The sequence below is a fragment of the Carassius carassius genome, chromosome 13, assembly GCF_963082965.1.
Source record: "Carassius carassius chromosome 13, fCarCar2.1, whole genome shotgun sequence".
In the NCBI taxonomy this organism is placed as follows: Eukaryota; Metazoa; Chordata; class Actinopteri; order Cypriniformes; family Cyprinidae; genus Carassius; species Carassius carassius.
Window position 1 is genome coordinate 19,224,185 of NC_081767.1, and position 19,020 is coordinate 19,243,204.

General features: G+C 40.0%; 3 protein-coding genes across 4 annotated transcripts; 1 reads left to right on the forward strand and 2 right to left on the reverse strand.

The window, feature by feature from the left end:
- The first annotated feature begins 2,051 nt into the window (after nt 1–2,051).
- On the forward strand, nt 2,052–7,061 carry qpctla (glutaminyl-peptide cyclotransferase-like a). Its single transcript, XM_059564857.1, has 8 exons — nt 2,052–2,446; nt 2,526–2,893; nt 3,606–3,752; nt 4,421–4,714; nt 4,895–5,056; nt 5,895–5,994; nt 6,092–6,208; nt 6,286–7,061. The coding sequence occupies exons 2-8, from the start codon at nt 2,678–2,680 to the stop codon at nt 6,429–6,431; spliced, it is 1,182 nt and encodes a 393-aa protein (XP_059420840.1). The 5' UTR covers nt 2,052–2,446; nt 2,526–2,677; the 3' UTR covers nt 6,432–7,061.
- A 65-nt stretch (nt 7,062–7,126) lies between these two features.
- Nucleotides 7,127–10,107, reverse strand: six9 (SIX homeobox 9). Of its 2 annotated transcripts, none has more exons than XM_059564860.1 (4): nt 9,438–10,107; nt 9,118–9,281; nt 7,944–8,103; nt 7,127–7,251 (listed from the first exon to the last, which is right to left on the reverse strand). In XM_059564860.1, the coding sequence occupies exons 1-3, from the start codon at nt 9,828–9,830 to the stop codon at nt 7,965–7,967; spliced, it is 696 nt and encodes a 231-aa protein (XP_059420843.1). In that variant the 5' UTR covers nt 9,831–10,107; the 3' UTR covers nt 7,127–7,251; nt 7,944–7,964. The 2 variants fall into 2 exon arrangements, with proteins under 2 accessions (XP_059420843.1, XP_059420842.1); XM_059564859.1 differs by having other exon boundaries at nt 7,944–8,100; nt 9,438–9,965.
- Nucleotides 10,108–10,542: 435 nt separating this feature from the next.
- six5 (SIX homeobox 5) lies at nt 10,543–17,412 on the reverse strand. Its single transcript, XM_059564858.1, has 3 exons — nt 16,604–17,412; nt 13,685–15,162; nt 10,543–13,590 (listed from the first exon to the last, which is right to left on the reverse strand). The coding sequence occupies exons 1-3, from the start codon at nt 17,293–17,295 to the stop codon at nt 12,881–12,883; spliced, it is 2,880 nt and encodes a 959-aa protein (XP_059420841.1). The 5' UTR covers nt 17,296–17,412; the 3' UTR covers nt 10,543–12,880.
- Nucleotides 17,413–19,020: the final 1,608 nt, after the last annotated feature.

Below are 19,020 nucleotides of genomic sequence, written 5' to 3' on the forward strand. Positions count from 1 at the left end.
GTAAGGAGACCTTAAATTAGTGGAACAATAAGATGCAATAAACAGTTAGTGTTCATTCACATTTATGCTTTTCCTTTTAGGCTTGTTTTTTTCAAAAGCAGCAGATTATTCATACAGAGTTAACGTGTATATATATCTCAGCATTTTAAGCTACTTGAAACTGCCAAAAGTGTTTCTGCGACGTTGATTTCCATCTATGAATTGCTGAGCAATCATCTCCCTATCTATACTGTCCAGTTTGTCACTGTGGATGTGACACACAGCAACATTGTTAAGACGAGACTGTGTCATTGTGCTTCGGAGCCAGGTTTTTAATCTTCGCAGACAGCTGAAGCTTCTTTCAGCCTCTGCTGAAGAAACAGGGCAAACAAGGAGCAACCTCACAAGTGTTTCCACTTGGTCAAAGAGTTGGCGGACTTCTGGCAACATATTCCGAAGAGTGTTTGCAGCCTCAGTAGTTGACTGATAATCGTACTTGGACCTGAACAAAATTCTGAACTTATTCCAGTCATTTGTTTTCCCTCACCTCTGAGGCCTTCTTGAAACTTTCTGCTTCATTCCCTCTCAACTCTAAAGTAACTTCTGGCTCTGTCTATTGACAATAAAGAAGTGTTTGAAATATGCAGAGACATGGAATTGTGACATACATAAGAAATTATGTACACTGCTGAACAATAACCAATAATTTGAATCGTAAATTATGTTTCCTATATTTTCCTAATGGTAATTTTATGATTGGTCTATATATGGTACTTCAAACACCTGTTGTAGATTTTATACAATAAAAAAATGCAATAGCAGGTGTTTTTAAAAGCCAGTCTATCACTTTTCACCTGTGAAGTTTCTTTTTGTTGTGTGTCATCCTCTTTCTGACCTGACAACCCTAGGCTCCCTGTTTCTTGATCAATCTTGACAACAGAGAAGAAAAAAAAATAAAAATTAAATTAGCGCAATAATATTAATGAACCCTATAAATTAAGACCTAAATCAGAACATTAATGCATACAATTGCATACTGCATTTATATTGAATGGTAATACTTTACAATAAGGTTTCATTAGTTAATCTATCTGTCTGTCTGTCTGTCTGTCTATCTATCTATCTATCTATCTATCTATCTATCTATCTATCTATCTATCTATCTATCTGTTTCACTTAACCAAAACTGTCTTTCATATTGAAAACATGCAAACTTAATGCTTTTAAAACTTCTTCAGACTTTCTGGTTAGGCTTTTTAAAGAAAACTTAAAGTTTGTCTACAAACTTTTTTAATCTAATTGTAAAGTGTTACCTTATTATATGGTAAACATCTTGTACACGTTACAACGCTGCATGATTCAAGCAAATAAATTAGATAATGGCTGTTAGCCTAATGCATGAAAATCCAAATTCAGCATTAACAATCACAATCTTTATTATAATTTGAAGGGCTTTGATAACATATCTGTGAAAATAAAAGACATTACGAATAAAAAAGATCAAAATAAGCTGCACGTTTGTGCAGTAACGTTAGTGAAAATCTTCAATTTATTTAAGGTTCTTCAATCTTCAATTCTTCATAAAGAAAATTAGGCGAAGTTATTCATCAATGACAATGAGCAACCCAATTCGGATACCACATGACAACTTACGGTGCTTGACTTTTTCGCGAAAAAAGAGTGAATAGTTTTTTGTCGTTTTGAATTCATTTCGACCTTCGACGATGGATTCAGTGCGGGTGCGAGCATGGGCGTGTGGTGATGCACGAGCGCGAGTGACTGATTACCATGGCAACGTGAAAGTCACGTGTAGATAGATAGACGATCTTTTCTCTTTGAATTTTAAATCTGTATGTATAACTACACATTGTCTTGCGAAAACCTCACCATGTCGTGAACACTTCCCCTATGAAAAAGTGCGGGGGACAAATTTACATTTTCTAAAAAGTGGGGGGGACACGTCCCCCGCGTCCCCCGCGTCCCCCGCGTAATCTACGCCTATGGTAACTATGATATAAGCAAACAGCAAAAGGCGCCTGTCCCTTTAAGATGACAAGCTACCTCAGCCAGTCTGACATCACCATGGCGGAAGCGCAGTCAAAAGAGGCTGCAGCAAGACGGTACACCCCCATTACAAGCCTTAATAAAGAAGAAATTAGGAAAGGACTCCCTGCTTTTGTTAGATCGCCGTGCACTAGTATTCTGAACTTCTAGCGACGTCAGATGCGTGACCGATGATGAGAGACGACTGATCTCGGCGGTGACTGACTTTCTGAGTCGAGTAGCTGAAGTCCAGAGCCAGTGTTGACGGAGTTCATTCAGTGTTTGCGTGATTATTAATAGACTCGGCTTACTGGCTCCAGACTGAAGGACGAAAACATTGTTAGCGCATTTTTAAAATTATTTGCTCTTGGGAGTTGTACAGCTATTAAAGACGTTCCGTGTGGTAAATAAGCTCTGTAACAAGGTAAAATCGCTTTATTTAATATAATATGTGAAGTTTTGAACGGGAAAAGCACTGGTTATTAAATGAGTGTTTTATACAGTACGGTGACAATAGCGATAGTTGACAAAGCTGGCCGTTTAAAGTACTGACGTGTCCTTTGGCGTGCGGTCAGTGCCAAATCTGGAGGGACACGCCTGTCGCCGTTCCCCCTAGCTTCTTTAACCGGGTGTCAGCCGCCAACGCCACGTCAGAATGTCAAGAGCCGGCCGAAGATACAAAGCTCTGCACGGCAATAACGGGCACGCGCTGACAGGATTCGACCTGCTGAGAGGGGCGCGCGTGCGCGTGCGCGTGCTGCTGCTGTGTCTCTGCGCCGCGCTCTCGCTGGCGATGATTCTGGCGCTGTATCTGTCTGCAGAGCCCTCCAGCAGCCTCCAGCATCATGCTGCACATCTCATCAGGGACAGGGTGAGCTGACATTGAGCTGAAATGCATTTCCAGTTATATAACAATTCTGTCTTATTGAATGTCTCGTTTGACCAAAATAAAAAAAATTCTGTCATTATTTTGATATGTAATTCCATCCTTATGATTGATTTTATAGCAAGGTTATTATTGTTAAATAAAACTATTACATTTTTTTTTTATTGAAATTAAGCTTAAAGAAAGAAAGAAAACCGTAACGTAAACGAAAAATGTTGTTGTGGAAACTTTAAATTAAATAACTTTAAATTGAAGCACTGAACTTATTAACTGGAATTAAACTAAACTTAAACAGAAATAATCATAAAATAAATGTAAATCATAAATTAAACCTAAATAGTAATTTAAGAAAAGTGCATTAAAAGATACTAAAATTAAATGTAATGGAAAATGCAGAAATAAAAGCTGCAAAAATTGGGGGCAGTTGTGGCCTAATGGTTAAGTCATGGGTTCGAGTTTCGGTACCAGCAGGGGTTGTAGGTGAGGGGAATGAATGACCAGAAAGTGAGGTGAGACCCTTGAGCAAGGCACCGAACCCCTAACTGCTCCCTGGGCAACGCCGCAAAAAACGCCTGCCCACTGCTCCCAGTGTGTGTTCACGGTGTGTGTGTGTGTGTGTGTTCACTTCTCACTGCTGTGTGTGTTAAGATAAATATGATCATATACTCACCTCTTCTTTTCTGTATTCTTTCTGCAGAATGCTCATAAGCCACAAAAACACTCTGTGGCACAAATAAAGAAGTTTGCAGCACAGGTGGACGGACATCGGCTCTGGGAGACTCACCTGCGGCCGCTGCTAATCGAACGCGTTCCCGGGACTGCAGGCAGTCAGACCGTACGACAGGTGATGCCTCACCCTGAAACATCTTCATTCACAGCTCAATAAACTCCCTGACCCTAGACCCAAGTCCTAATATATTGTACATTGTTTCCTATTTATCAAGATTTACAAGTCATAACATTGCTTTCTCCTTTTTTTTTTTTTTAGTAAGTAGTTAAGTAAAACATACTCTAAGTTAAGTAAGTACTTCACCCAAAAATTAAAAGTTGTTAAAAAAATAAAATAAAAACTCCTGCAGGACGTACAAGATGTAGATATGTTTGTTTTTTTCATCTTAACAGATTTGGAGAAATTTACCATTACATCACTTGGTCACCAATGGATCCTCTGCAGTGAATGGGTGCCGCCAGAATGAGAGTCCAAACAGCCGATGAAAACATGACAGAAATCCACAAGTAATCAACATGACTCCAGTTAATTAATTAACATCTTGTGGTTTATTGTTATGTTTTTATCAGCTGTTTGAACTCTCATTCTGATGGCACCCATTCACTGCAAAGGATCCATTGATGTGCAAGTGATGTAATAAAAAATAAAAAAATCTTGGATGGCTCTCAGAGTGAGTAAAGTTTCAGCAGCTTTTTAATTTGGAGTGAACTATTCCTTTAAGCATCTTTTTCTGATAAACATGTAGTGAAGGTCAAAAGTTCTCTCACTTCTTCCGACTGCAGCATATCTTGTCCCAGCTGGGTTCACTGTCCGCAGGATGGACGCTGGAAGAGAATTCCTTCGTTTCATCCACCCCGAAGGGTAAAGTGACCTTCACCAATGTGCTAGCAGTTCTGGACCCCACGGCTCCTCGCAGGCTGCTCCTAGCATGCCACCATGACTCAAAGATCTTACCCGCACACCCTAAAAACCCCAGGCGGGTGTTTGTGGGTGCCAGTGATTCAGCCATACCCTGTGCTATGATCTTGGAGCTGGCCACTGCTCTGGACACACAGCTTAAAGCTCTAAAACTGCAGGTAAATCACAGTCATGAAGAAAAGGGTGAAGACGTCACATATTTAACAAGAATCTGCTTCATCACACAGTGCTGAATCATGCCTAAAGTGTGTGCACATCATTATGAGTCAGAGAGAGATGGAGCTGGTTTGAAATAGTCCAAACACGTAACAGATTACATGTATGCTCTCTGTCTGCAGAGGTCTGCTGTGACATTGCAGTTGGTGTTTTTTGATGGAGAGGAGGCGTTTGAGGAATGGACAGAGTCAGACTCTCTCTACGGTTCTCGTCATCTGGCTGAATTTATGGCCCGTACTCCCCACCCTTCTGGATCCACCACAAGCACTCTTCTCCAGGCAGTGGTGAGGTTGTGTGTACTTGGATCACTCCGTTTGATTTTTCATATATTTTTAAAGACTGTTTATGGATGAGAGGTTTTTAGCTTGGGGTATCTGCAGGTATCAGCATGTCATATGTGATACTTTTTAATACCCTTTTCAAGATGTTTCAGATAGTTTAAGACCTCCTCGTAACTTTGATTCATCGTTCAAAACTGGTTCAATTCCATTGATTCAGTTCATTATTTAACTCTGATACATCAGCTACAAAATGAGATGTATTCAAATATATACAACAAATAAAAACATTAATTTATTGGTGGTTTATAAAAAAAAAAAAATATATATATATATATATATATATAGAAAAACACCAAAATACGGTATAGAAATGTTTTTAATGAAAGCAAAAAATATCTGATATTTGACTATTTTAGCTGTATTTTATTATTGTTATTTTTAGTATAACGTTACAGTAATAATTGATTTTTTTAATTGCAATTTTATTTTAATTAATCAGCCTAGAACTGAGGAGGGGAATGTAAAAAAAAAAAAAATCTATATTATAAACTGATTTATAATTTATTAGAATAACATTTAAACATGAATTTATATTTTATAGTATTTTGATAACGATAATTTTATTACATTTTATTTAATTATATTCTTTTATTTAAAAAAATTATTTGTTACCTTAAAGTAGTAAATTATTTTAATGTAAATTTTACAGTAGACCTGAAGAGGGAAATGTTAAAACAAAAAATATTTACTGGTAAATTGATTTATTACCCTTTTAATTTTATTATTTTTAATGCATGTGAATACCCTGTTGTTTTAATGTTGAAACTCTATTTTCTTCCAGGATCTGTTAGTCCTGCTGGACCTGCTCGGTGGCCCAGAACCATTGATTGTCAATCACTTTGATAACACAGCCAGATGGTTCGACCGACTGATCGCTGCAGGTATAAGTAAAAAAAAATAAAAAAATAAACAGGATTAGGTAGCAGCTTAAAAATGCATGAGGATTGCATTCAGAATCCTTGTCTGTTTCTCTTTCAGAGAAGAGACTCCACAAACAGGGTTTGTTGACATCTCACCCATCAGAACAGAGTTACTTCAGGAAGGATTTTTATCTTGGCCCCGTGCAGGATGACCACATTCCATTTTTAAACAGAGGTCAGTGAACAGTCTGAAAACATATGCTTCTATTACATTTGTTTTTACACATTTCATACTTTATACTTCTGAACCAGGTGTACCCGTGCTTCACTTGATCCCCACACCATTCCCTGTCTTCTGGCACACACTGGATGATGCGGAGGAGAGGATGCACAGGCCCACGATAGAAAACCTAACTAGAATCCTGGCCATCTTCGTAGCTGAGTACCTGAGCCTCTAATCATGCTATAATGATCATCCTACAGCAGACGATCACAGCACATGACCGTGTGTTCAGTGCAGCTGAATGTGTGATGTAAGAGCTGATGATGATGATAATAACAGAGCCATAGATCAGAATAACCAAAGAAACAAACTGCATAATGATGTTTATTTGGAATGCGAACGGTACATGCTGAAGATATTCATATATTTTTCTGCTGAAAAGAGCCATATGTCGTAATAGTCCAAACGTTACGGCAGCGGTATGAGCCCTTATGTCATTGTTAAAGAGACTGTTAATTTTGTGGTAAAACTTCACATTTGACTTTGAAGTGGAATTCAGAGTAAGGTTTGTTTAATGATTACATTCATTATTTATCATTTGCACAGTATGATGCATTTTAAATGCCGTTGCATTCAGGCTGTGTTCAGGAAAGGCAGTGATGGTGCACTTTACAAGAAGGTCAGTACGCAAGACGCTGAGAGACAAATGTTTAAGAATCTGTGAGTAGCATTTCATGTGAACTGAGAGAGATCTTTTTTTTTTTTTTTTTTACACATTTCTCAGTCATTGAGCTGTTACCATTATGAACCAAAAGACCTTGTCAAGGGTCTGATGGATATTCATAATAAACTTAAGGAAACTCTGGATTTGTTTGTCTTTAATTTTGCTGAAGTATAGAACACTAAGATTGATCCTGTGTTGAGTTACAGCCAATTTAAAGTCTGCTGATGTGTTGATATGTTACTCTTTGTGTCTGCAAAAAGTCATTGTGAAATGGAAGTAGAGGTCTGTCTTTTCTACTGTATTGAGATGCATGTCCAAGTTAAACGGATTCCTGAAAAAGGGGGAAAAAAGTAGTTAAAATCAGCTGTAATAAAGGATGGGGTTTGAGAACAAAATAATTGGAAGAGTTCAGCACACACCAGCGTTATGACATGATTAAAAATGATGTACATTTTTTACAAAATGAAGCATGCATGGATATATATAGTTCACAATAAGATCAATAACATGCAATTAGAAAACAGGTAGGGTGAATTTTAATTGCAAGCTGACTTAAAAAAAAAAAAAAAGACTATGCAAAGAGAGGATGTGACTTATTTATAGCAATGGAAGAAGATTGAGCAGCATTATAAGTCACAAATTATGAAAAAAAAGGAAGATATGTTGGCATTTTCAATTCAAACTACAGTTCCACATGTGGAATATACTTGCTTTACTGAAATACAGTATGCACTGAAGTACAGATGTTAGCGTGCACTACAAACTTCACAAACATTACCAAAAAAGCCTCGATGGTATTTGCTGCCAGCTGAACTGATGCTCTGTTTTGTGTTTTGCAGAGTTCAAGATTGACTTTGTTAAAGGTGCTTTGAGCGATTTTGCTAACTTCTGCCAGACTGTCAAATATGTCAGAAAACACAACTGCTTAGGAGGCTAAAAAAAAGCACTGGCCTATTCCCCTGATTCTTTTATGCTAGGACTCACAGCTGTGACTTATAAAGACGCCTATTTCAGTTTTTTGACCTGTATTCCACTGCATCAGTTTCAGTAGTGTGTTGGTCCCAGGTGACGTAGAGAGGACGTGTGGGGAGAGAGCTGCTGGGAGCAGGAGAAGAGTGTGCTGGGACTCGCCGGCGGTGAGAGTTCCTCATCAGAGCTCAGGAACGCTCCTGCTGATGTCCTGCTGGAACACAGGAATAACTCGGATATCGGATCTGAAATATGCCATACTGGGATCAAACAGTAATATGTAAATGGATTATTGAAGTTAGAGATACTGAATCCTTTTGGTTTGTGACATCCAGCAGAGGGCAGCATGGAGCCAATGAAAGAAGACAATACAATGCGACTGCTTTGACTATAAAGCGGTGGTTCTCAGCCATTTGTAGAAGGATTTTGTACTCCAAATTCTATTAAAACATTTTTGATTTTGGCATAGAAATATGTATATTCATTATAAGAAATGCCAATGAAGCTATATTTTATTAATTTACAAAACTTTTCCAGGCATAAAAATAAAAAAAGTTAATTAAGTGAAGTGACATTCAGCCAAGTATGGTGACCCATACTCAGAATTTGTGCTCTGCATTTAACCCATCCGAAATGCACACACACAGAGCAGTGAACACACACACACACACTGTGAGCACACACCCAGAGCAGTGGGCAGCCATTTATGCTGCGGCGCCCGGGGAGCAGTTGGGGGTTCGATGCCTTGCTCAAGGGCACCTATGTCGTGGTGTTGAGGGTGGAGAGAGAACTGTACATGCACTCCCCCCACCCACAATTCCTGCCGGCCCGGGACTCGAACTCACAAACTTTCGATTGGGAGTCCGACTCTCTAACCATTAGGCCACGACTTCCCTATCACATTATCACATTAGGTTAAATTAACCTAATTTAACGCTTGTTTTGTCATATTTTAGATCATTTGACGTCATCCTGAAGTCACCTGGTTGAGAACCACATATCTAAAGCCAAACATTTCATAGAGCTTAAAAAAGTAAGGGTAAATAAAGATTATTACAGTATGTTTTACAAGAAAATGCTCCTTCAGTCTACTTCAAAATTTAAAAATGTTACTTGCTGTTTCTTATTTGTGAAATGTATTGTTTCTGAGTCAAAATTGTTCACTGTGTTCCAGCAGGAATTTAATGTTGTTCCCCTGGTGCCTGTAGAGTGAAGGAGTGTCTCTTACCCCTGACGGCTGGCCGCAGCTCTGTCCCGCTGGCGATGGTTCTTGAACCAGTTGCTGACTTGTGTAGCAGTGAGTCCAGTGGCTGCAGCCAAATCTCGTTTCTCTCGCAGCGAGGGGTACGGCTTTCTGCAGTACCACTCTCGCAATACACTGCGAGACCTTTCCTGCGACCAAAGGATGCAACCAAAAACTCTTGAAATCTCCCCCAAAACATTATTTTGAGACTTAACACACAATCAGATAAATCAGCACTCATTGATCCATTTACATCAAGGACTTTGTGTTTTTAAAACTTAATGTACTACAACAGATTTAAACACCTTGAAGCAGTAGCTGGTCTCCTCTCCATCCCAGATGGTACGAGGAAGAGGGAACTTGCGGCGGATTCGGTACTTCCCCACGGCCCCAAGAGGGAGGCCCCTCTGTAATTCAGCCTCCTTGTAGTGAGCCTGGAGCCAGAGCTGCTGGAGCAGAGGGTGACTGCGCGGGGAGAACACGTTCCCTTCTAACAAGGCGTAGAGCTCAGCGAAACGACAGTGGTGGAAGGCGACCGCAGCCCGCGCTTTCAGCACGCTCTCTTGACTGTGGGCCATTCCCAGATACACATTGGCAGGTAAAGAGCATAAGAATGAGGACAAGCGATCCATGCTTCCACTCTGGAGAAGAACCTCACAAACACACACCACCTGTTCTGGGGAGAAGCCCATCGCCATTATGGGAACAAGGACGGTATAAGGTCCCACACAGGGTGACAAGGAATTGGTCTGCAAAACAAGTTGTAAATCATCCAACCATGTTCCTAAAAGTCCACTCAAGGGATCCGGAGGACAACTGAGGACAATCTGTTTCAAAGCCAATAGATGAATCCACAAGACGGCAAGCTTCACAAGAATACCGAAACCTGCAGAAGTGTGCAAAACCAAAGTAATGTAGAAACTCTCAGGTAAAGGGGATCTCACAATAGCCTTTTTGTTCTCCAGTGATGTGCTAGCCAATAATTACAGCCAATGAGTGTATCAGCTTTTTTGTTTTAAGAGGTTCTACCTATTCCTGCCACAAAGACCCGCCCAGACAACTTGGTACATGCAGGTAATCGGAGAGCATGGGGGTTAAAAAAAACAGACAGGCCCCAACACAGACGTACACAAACCTTTCAGACTAAGTGTTGTTTGTATTTGTATCAATTACCTGGGGGAGATGTCAGGTGCACAAAGGAGCTTATTTAAATATGAAGGCAATGTTATTTCCTAATCAAATCATGGGGCAGGATTTGTTAGACAATTTGGTTAGAGTTGGCATTGCACAAATATACGTATATAGAAAATAAGGTTGTAAAGATATGGCAGAGAACCACAGGTGGTTTGGTTCTAGGCGAAAAAAAGATTTTTAGTTGTACTAAGATAATTCAAACAAAAAGCATTCAGATGGCATTTTATATGTTTATTACATATCACAAAGTGGAATATAAAAAATAAAATAACTATTAGAGACAAAACACGCCTCTGTAAAAAGAGATGTTTACAATAATGACAAAAACTCCATTTACTAAATAAAATGACTGGGGGGTGGGGGGGGGGGGGGGGGTCAAGGGTGTACTCTTTGGTTTAATCAGCTGCATAATTTTTCTGTTTGTACATGAAAAGTGAAGAGAAAGTATTAAAAAGTGAACAGAGCAAATATAACTACTGAATAAAATACATGTGCATTAATATAGTAATCATTACATTCTGGAGTAATATTAATACTCAGGGACAAACACACACACACACACACACACACACACACATTCCCTTACTTTCCAAAAACAGTTAAAACATTGTCCAGGTGCTTGAAATAAGAACAAGGAGGGAAAAAAAACTTTGGAAAGTCAATGCAACAAGTCCTATGTAACATAAATGTGTAAAATACAAAAACTACACAAGACGCTACACATTGCAAAAGCAGAAAATGGAGTGTAAACCTAAGCTAGAATGAGGGAAAGAGCTTTAAGGTTGAATCACCCCGAAATGATTGATAAATGCATTAAATATTGTAAAAAAAAAACAGAGACAATTACACTTAAGGCTAGAGTTTACAAAGGTGACTACTATGCACCAGTCAAAATCTCACAGGCCAAATATTCCACAAAAGCCTTATTGTACAGTTGCATGGTTTAAAAAAAAAATAGCACCACATTTTGAAGGCTCATTAAAAAAAATGTAAATGCTCTATGAATAAAAACAATTAAATGTGCAAAATATACAGAACTGTGCTCTGCAATAAGGAAATCAGTCTGGTGGTTATAATGACCTGTGTTGAAAAAGACAGACTTGTAGCTTTGAATCACCTAGACCTAATTGCATTTGATAAGTATTAAGTGGGGGAGAGAAAAAAACAGACGTTTCCTGGAGCTATGTGGAAATTTTCCAATTAAAACATTTGATTTTGAAATATACAAAGACAAGATAAACATGATAAAAAAAAGGATTTCACTGTATATGTACATGGTGGATTTGTAGTGTAAGAAGCGGCTGTTTTTAACAGTAAACAAATCTCAAGGTTCATGTGGAACAGTTGCATAGACAAATATTCAGTACTTCAATTCCCTTCAAACACTCAAGCCTGTAGGTTTAAACACAGTTTTACGGTAAAGAGCTGTAATGCTTGGGTAAGCTCAATGGTTTATCTAAGGACACCAATGTCAATTATCTATCATATTACAAAATATAGGATATCCATGGTCGGTTTAGTGTGCCATCATAAATTTACGCTGCAAGATACTGTATACATGTAATATAAAACAACATAGAGTGCTTCACAGAGTGTATTGTTCAAAACCCAAGTGAATTGCCATTTATAAATCTGACACATGCACCATCTGCTCTCTCTCTCTCAAAAGGTACTTAAGCCAACTGAAATGTTAAAGCAAAATATAATTAAAACAGCACCTAGACTGAGCAGTGAGGATGCATTATGGCCAATGTAGTTGTCACAGACACACTTAAAAGTTAATTTGTCTTATCTTCCACCCAATGTTGCGAGTTCTGATTTCCTTCTCCCAGCGCAGGGTGCTGTTGGTGCATCTAGGTATCTTTATGAACCACCTGTACAGGCTGTCTGACAAAATGCTCCCAGTGCGTAGCTCGTGTTCAGACTCATTGCATTCTTAGATTGAGCTGACCCATTTCACTCCAAGACACCAGTTTTGTGACCAGCATAAACATGTACCTCTATTATATTGTCTCTAGGAGGGAAACCCTAATATGACTTGTTTCTCTTCTTTAAAGATAAAAGTACTTGTCAAGAGTCATTTAATCTATAAAACTGAAAAGTAACAAAAATGTAAGGCACAAAAGAAGGCATTCCCACATGCTCTTCACTCCCAGATAAAATAATCTTGATTGCCTCTGACATATTAGTGTCTTTTAGCCACTTAAGGAGTCATGTAAGCCCTTGTAACATACATCAAAAACCATGTAGATACAACCTTAGGTTCCTGGAGGTGAATATTGGTTATAATACAGTTCTCTGTGAAAAAATGGCAGTGCCTTTTAACCTCTATAGTCATGACCTTGCTGAATATGTAGGTTTCACAACTGAATTCCATATATAAAAGAGAGGTTCTTTTCTATAACTCCATTATTAGGTTGAATACTTCCACGACACAAGGGGTTGGAGTGGGGAAAGACTCCAAACCTCGGCGGTCATAAAACATTGCAAGCAACTCTTGCAGGTTGAGGTTTAACACTAACTGCATCTAGTAGGTTGTCAAAAGGACTGGCGATTACAAACCCAGATCATCATCCACAGGGACAGACTGCAGTTGTGTAAGAATTTTCGAGTCCCCATCCATGTCCTCCACCTCATCCAGCTGAGAATCTCTCTCCACATCTTCGCCTGGAGGAGGAGTGCCCAACAGGAGGGACTCTCTGCCTGGCAAGCCCAACAAAGCAGGGTCCTCTGGAAGATCTCCTTTCCCACGCATGTCAAATAATGTCAGACAAGCAGAGGAGGAGAGTGGGACAGGGCTCCAGACTGGCTGGGAGAGGTGGGGGCCAGTTGTCACACCGCTACATATTGGACTGAGTGGTAGCATGCTATCAGGGCAAAGGGTTTGCTGGGATTGTAGGACACTTGTAGGAGTGGGAGTGCTGGAAGAGTCTGGGGTGTTAGGAGAGGCTCCTGGTGTTAGGTTGGCAATTGTCCCTGGCTCAGGGCTGCAGTAAAGTGTAGAGGAGCCAACAAACCCCAAAGGAGATAACTGTAGTGAATTTGAGGTTTGAGCAGTGAGTGAAGGTGCTGGTTGATTCTCAAGTGGATGCATAGCGGAGGGTTGAGGATCAAGGGTACTGTTGCTTGAGACCAAATTATCTGGGACGGACTTGACAGGCATGCTGGTGAACTGGATGCCAGCTGGGATAGTGAGGATAAGTTTGCCATTTTGAACACTTAAGATGGGGCTGCCCCCAATGCCACCTGCAAGTAGGATGTTGCCTAGATACAAAAAAAGAATAAATACATCGGATTTCAGAACAAAACAAACAACTTTTTTCCACTGCTAGTTCTAGAAATTATTTTTGTGACCTACCTGGAGAGGCAGAAGGTAGCTGAATCACCCCAGAGTTGATAAGCTGAACACCTGGGATGGTACCAGTAGGGACACTCTGAGGAGGACCTATTGGGCTAAGGCATATTGGTCCCTGGGCAACACTGAATCCTGTTCCAGATCCAGATGTCAGAATCTGGAAACCACCTCCATGGGACGGAATGGAAAGGGATGGAGTTGCTGGGACCACCTGAGGGAAAGACAGGGTTCCAGTTGGAGTTCCCGCAATGGATGACACAGGCATAAGTTGAGGCAGTGACAGGGGGACCAGCTGAGGTTGGCTTGAGTCTTTGGTTTGGGATATTGGCACAACTTGAGTCGGGGAGGTGATGGGAATGACTTGTGTTCCCATGGAGGTCTGTATCTGTGGAAGGGTGGCTGAAATAGATTCGTCTCCTAGCTGAGGTGTAAGCATTTGTGTAACTTGCCCATCAGCCATCTGGGGGATTGATAAAGCACTACTGGTGCTTACTGTGGTCAAGCCGTTTTGGAGCTGTGTTTGCACAAGTCTTGGACCGATGTGCAAGGTCTGTGTCTGAACTTGAGGAATGGGAACTTGGGGTAACTGTGAATTCACTGGGGAGACTGGAACAAGCTGGGGGCAAGATGACACGGTGGCCCCAGATGGATGCTGCATCAGTTGAGAAACTGGAACGCCCTGTATTGATGGAACCACCTGGGGTAAAGACAGCACCTGAGGGCTAGAGATGGAGCTGCGAGTTGGTGACTGAGACTCTGCTTTTCCTAATACAACAAGTTCAGGTGGCTGTGTGGGCTGTAGTGGCACCATGGGACTGGAGATGACTGTACTCATGGAGCCAGCTGAAGATGCAGGAATACTATTGAGGGCCAGTGCCATTGAAGGAAGAGACGTGGGAGAGATGACAGAAGTAGAGATGGTGGGCGGGGACATTAAGTTTGTAGGCAGAGACTGAGTGTTATCTGAATTCTTCAAGGTCTCCGGAAGACTGATGAAATCCAATGGAGAGACGTTGCTGCTGGCTGTTTTTGCGTCCTCGCCAAGCGAGAGAGGTATTGTGCTAGTTAAACCGGCTTGTGGATTCAGAACCACAGTGGGCAGACTGCCATGGGCCTCTATATCATTGATGCCCCGTTCATCTTTGGAGATTACTTGAGCCCCATTTAGTAGAAATGGTGAATTAGCTGAAACAGGACTAAGAGTGACTGTGTGGCCATCACTCAGTGTCAACCCATTGATGATGACCCCTGTCCCTGCCCCCGAGAGTATAGGGCTCCCATTGAGTAGCAGTGGGTGAGAGCTTGTAAGGAATCCCCCAGTGCCGTTGAGAATAAGCTGACCAGTACTGCAAGGAGCACCAGAGTAAGATATAAGGGAAGCATTGGAGCTGCCTGTCTCTTGAGCAGAAGGTTTGTCAGCAATATCCTCCAGATCTCCTTTGCTGGCTTCATCTTCTGTGCTGTGGTTTCCATCAGATTCACTAAAGAAAAGACAGAAACATTACATTTGGTCAAACGGCCTACATGTAGTTTACATGAATGTCTACCATCAATTAGCAATCATCCAAAACTTTTTGATAGCTGTATCAATAGAGGAGAAAGCTAAATTATTTAAAGACCAGACCCAATGAAGCTTGTGGTTCAACTGAAACCAGCTAACTTGCATTGCATATGGTCACTGACACTCTTCTGTGTGTGCACTTGTAAGACACACTCATAGTAGTTGCAGACATTAAGATTCATTCATTTTATAAATCAACGTGCATCAGTCACCATGTGCAAGTGCTTCAATGATCAAATTAAAGAATAAAGAGTGGATTCACATATATACAACAGTTGCTGAATGTTATTCTAACATCTGATGCAGAATGTTTTAGAAATGTATTTTAGAACAGTTATCACATAAATCACATATTTGCTGATGAAAATACACATAATAGGCATATGCACAACATTTTAGTAGGATTTTAGGAATATATATATATATATATATTTTTTTTTTTTTTTAATAATAATGTAGATAAACAAGTTTAACAATGTTTGCCTTAGTATATTCCTCATATAATGTGACCGCAATATTTTTTTCTGAGGGCAGCCAATTCAAGTTGCACTGAAGGAATTTTTTTTTAATGTATCTAGTTCATTAAATAGAATGGGGAAACACACACACACACACACACACACACAACAAGACTGCAAAGAAACTAATGCACTCTAAATTTTGTCTAATTCTTATACTTAGATATTCCCAGATTAAGTGTGGCTTTCCTCTCCAAGTACTTTGTGGAACCACTGTAAGTAAACTTAAATCTTAATGCATCATCTCTCTCTCTCAACCATATCCTCTCTGTCCTGAGATTTAACTATCCATGGACTACAGAAGGACATTGTAGTTCAGGAAACTAGAGCCACTCCTGGCGCCCCATCTCACATTTCACAACAAAGCAACATGCTTTCAGTCTTGTTTTCTAAGACCTCCTTGTCATTTTCACTTGTGAGACACGTCATTTAGCAATTACAATGCAAGGGAAATTTTTCCAAATATATATATATATATATATATATATATATATATATATATATATATATATATATATATATATAAATCACATATGTATCACCCATCTGTGTTCAAACTAACAAAAAAAATCCTAGTATTTTCAAGGGTTAATTAAATACAACAATCTATCATCTGTTGCAAACTAGGCCTTATGAAGAGTAATTACAGTAAGAGAATGTAAAAACCTCCGTCAGACAGGGCAATCTGTTCAGATGTCAAGTTTTTTTAGTTTACACCCTCGTTCTAGTGTAAACCTCGCACACAATAGCGGTTTGTTTACTGCTCTATTGTCTCAGTTTGGCTCAAGAATGTTTCTCTCGGCCCTGAGACTTTATATACTTGATCGAAACACAATGTGCTACCTCTTGCTGTTGGTACCGGACGGAGTCCGGTCTCTCTGTCGGCGATTCTTGAACCAGTTGCTGACTTGGGTCAAAGAAAGTCCGGTGACTTTGGCTAAATTCTTCTTCTCGACCGGAGTGGGATACCTGTTGATCTTGTAACATTCCTTCAGAGCGTTGCGCGACTTCTCCTTGAAGCAGTACACAGTCTCCTCTCCGTCCCAAATGGTTTTGGGCAAAGGAAACTTTTTGCGCAGTCGATATTTGTCCACGGCGCCTAGACTGCGACCCCGGGACCTCTCAGCCTCCTTGTAGCGCGCCTTCAAGTAGAGGTCTTGAAGGAACCCATGGTTACTCGGGTGGAAGTCATGACTGTCCAGGATTGCGTACAACTCATTGAATTCCTCCCGGTGGAAAGCGACCAGAGCCTGGGCCTTCAGTAGGGTCTCGTTGCCACGTAGCAGATCGGCCGAAGGAGGGATGGTGGCGAGGAATCTCCACAGGCGATCCACATTACCCGCTTGCAGGAGCGCTTCGCACAGACACGCGACCTGATCGGTGGAAAAACTGAGCGCCGAGTTCTGGAAGCTTTGGAGCAGCTGTTCCGAAACTTCGTCCGGATCCGTCTCCTCTTTCACTTTGGCTTCATCTTGCGTGGACTCCTTTGGCTCGTTTTCAGTTTGTTCTGAGGACTCCAAAGACAAGGAAGCCATTTTTATTGTAACTTTTTTCCTTCAAGTTCCTCCTCCCTCCCTTTCTATGTCTCTCTCCCATTCTCCCGTAGGCGAGTGAGCGCTGCTGCAGAGTGAGGCGTCACGCCCCTGCATTTCGTCAACCTCCCCCATCTAGACATCCACCGCAGGCCTGCTGCATTTCAACCTGGCTCCTTCATCACCATTGTGCAATCCTTTTCCCTTAACCACATTTGTTTCACATTGAGAAACAAACAATAAAAAAAGTTTTGGAATTGTACTTATTTGCATACAACTGCTTTCTAATTCACGTATGGACATGAAGAATTACACAACAAATGACATGAATCATATCTAAATCATATTAGATAATTTCATCAATACTTTTATTTTTTATATATTCTTTTTTTCCATCTAGCAAAATATTTTACCAATTATATGAAAAATTTCATACAATGCTAAAAACTAATACTGGGATTCCTTAACAGTTTAAAAATGTATTATTGTGTATTTCTATCTATCTATCTATCTATCTATCTATCTATCTATCTATCTATCTATCTATCTATCTATCTATCTATCTATCTATCTATCTATCTATCTATCTATCTATCTATCTATCTATCTATCTATCTATCTATCTATCTACAGGCCTACTGAACACCCTTCATTTTATGCATTGAAACTGACTGGACTAAACCCATCTCTTTGATAAGTTTGACCAGGCCTTTATTTATTTTATTTAATTTTTGGACATAAACCATATTTGATATTCCATTATTGGTTTGGTTTAGTGTGTCAGTAAAATGTTTCGCCTGAGAAAACAGAAGTTGTTAGATGTCCTCAGTAATTTAATGAAACCAACGTTTGTGTGTGTGTGTGTGTGTGTGTGTGTGTGTGTGTGTACATGTTTTTCTTTACTGGTGGTGGGGACTTAAATTGAGGTCCCCATGGGTACAGAAGCTTATAAATCATACAGAATTATTTTTTTTAGATTGTAAAAATGCACAAAGTTTTCTGTGAGGGGTAGGTTTATGTGAAGGGCTGGTGTAGGGTGATAGAAAATACAGTTTGTACTGTACATTATGAAAAAAAATTATGCTGGAGTCCGCTCAAGGACAGTGAACCAGAGGTGGGTGGGTGTGTTTTGAAACTTTGCATGCTGAATGGGCACGGAGGGTAATGGTTTAAATATGAAAGAGGACACGCACACCTGGAAGCAGATGGACAGAATGAGATGAAGCAGAGCTCTGTACCCCATATATCATCCCTTTGCAAGAATATAAACTTTGTTTTAGGGAAAGTAGGAGATCTGTCTGTAGTCTGTCACCCCCTTCCGACAACTCTTTATCCTCTCAGCCCATAATCCCTAATCCTTTCATCTTCTACCTGTACACACTTGCCTTTTAACATAACCAGTCATGTTTTGCAGTCAATACATCTACAAATGAGTAGCAGTTTTCAGACTCACTTCATTTGCCACTGCAGAGACACCGTTAAATGTGCCTTGGTTTTTGAGCTATAGGCTGTCTTATATATTTGTATACACTCTAGCTAATGTGTATTTTAAATTATATCAGCTTTGAAGGTATTTCAACAAAAGGGCTCCAATAAGGTCCAATTAACTAACGTAAAAATATAGAGAGAAAAAGAGAAAGGGTCAGTGCTTTATATACGAACTTGTCACTGTTTTACTATTATGTAAGTCGCAGTACCAATAACTAGTAGTTTTTTTATCTGGTACTA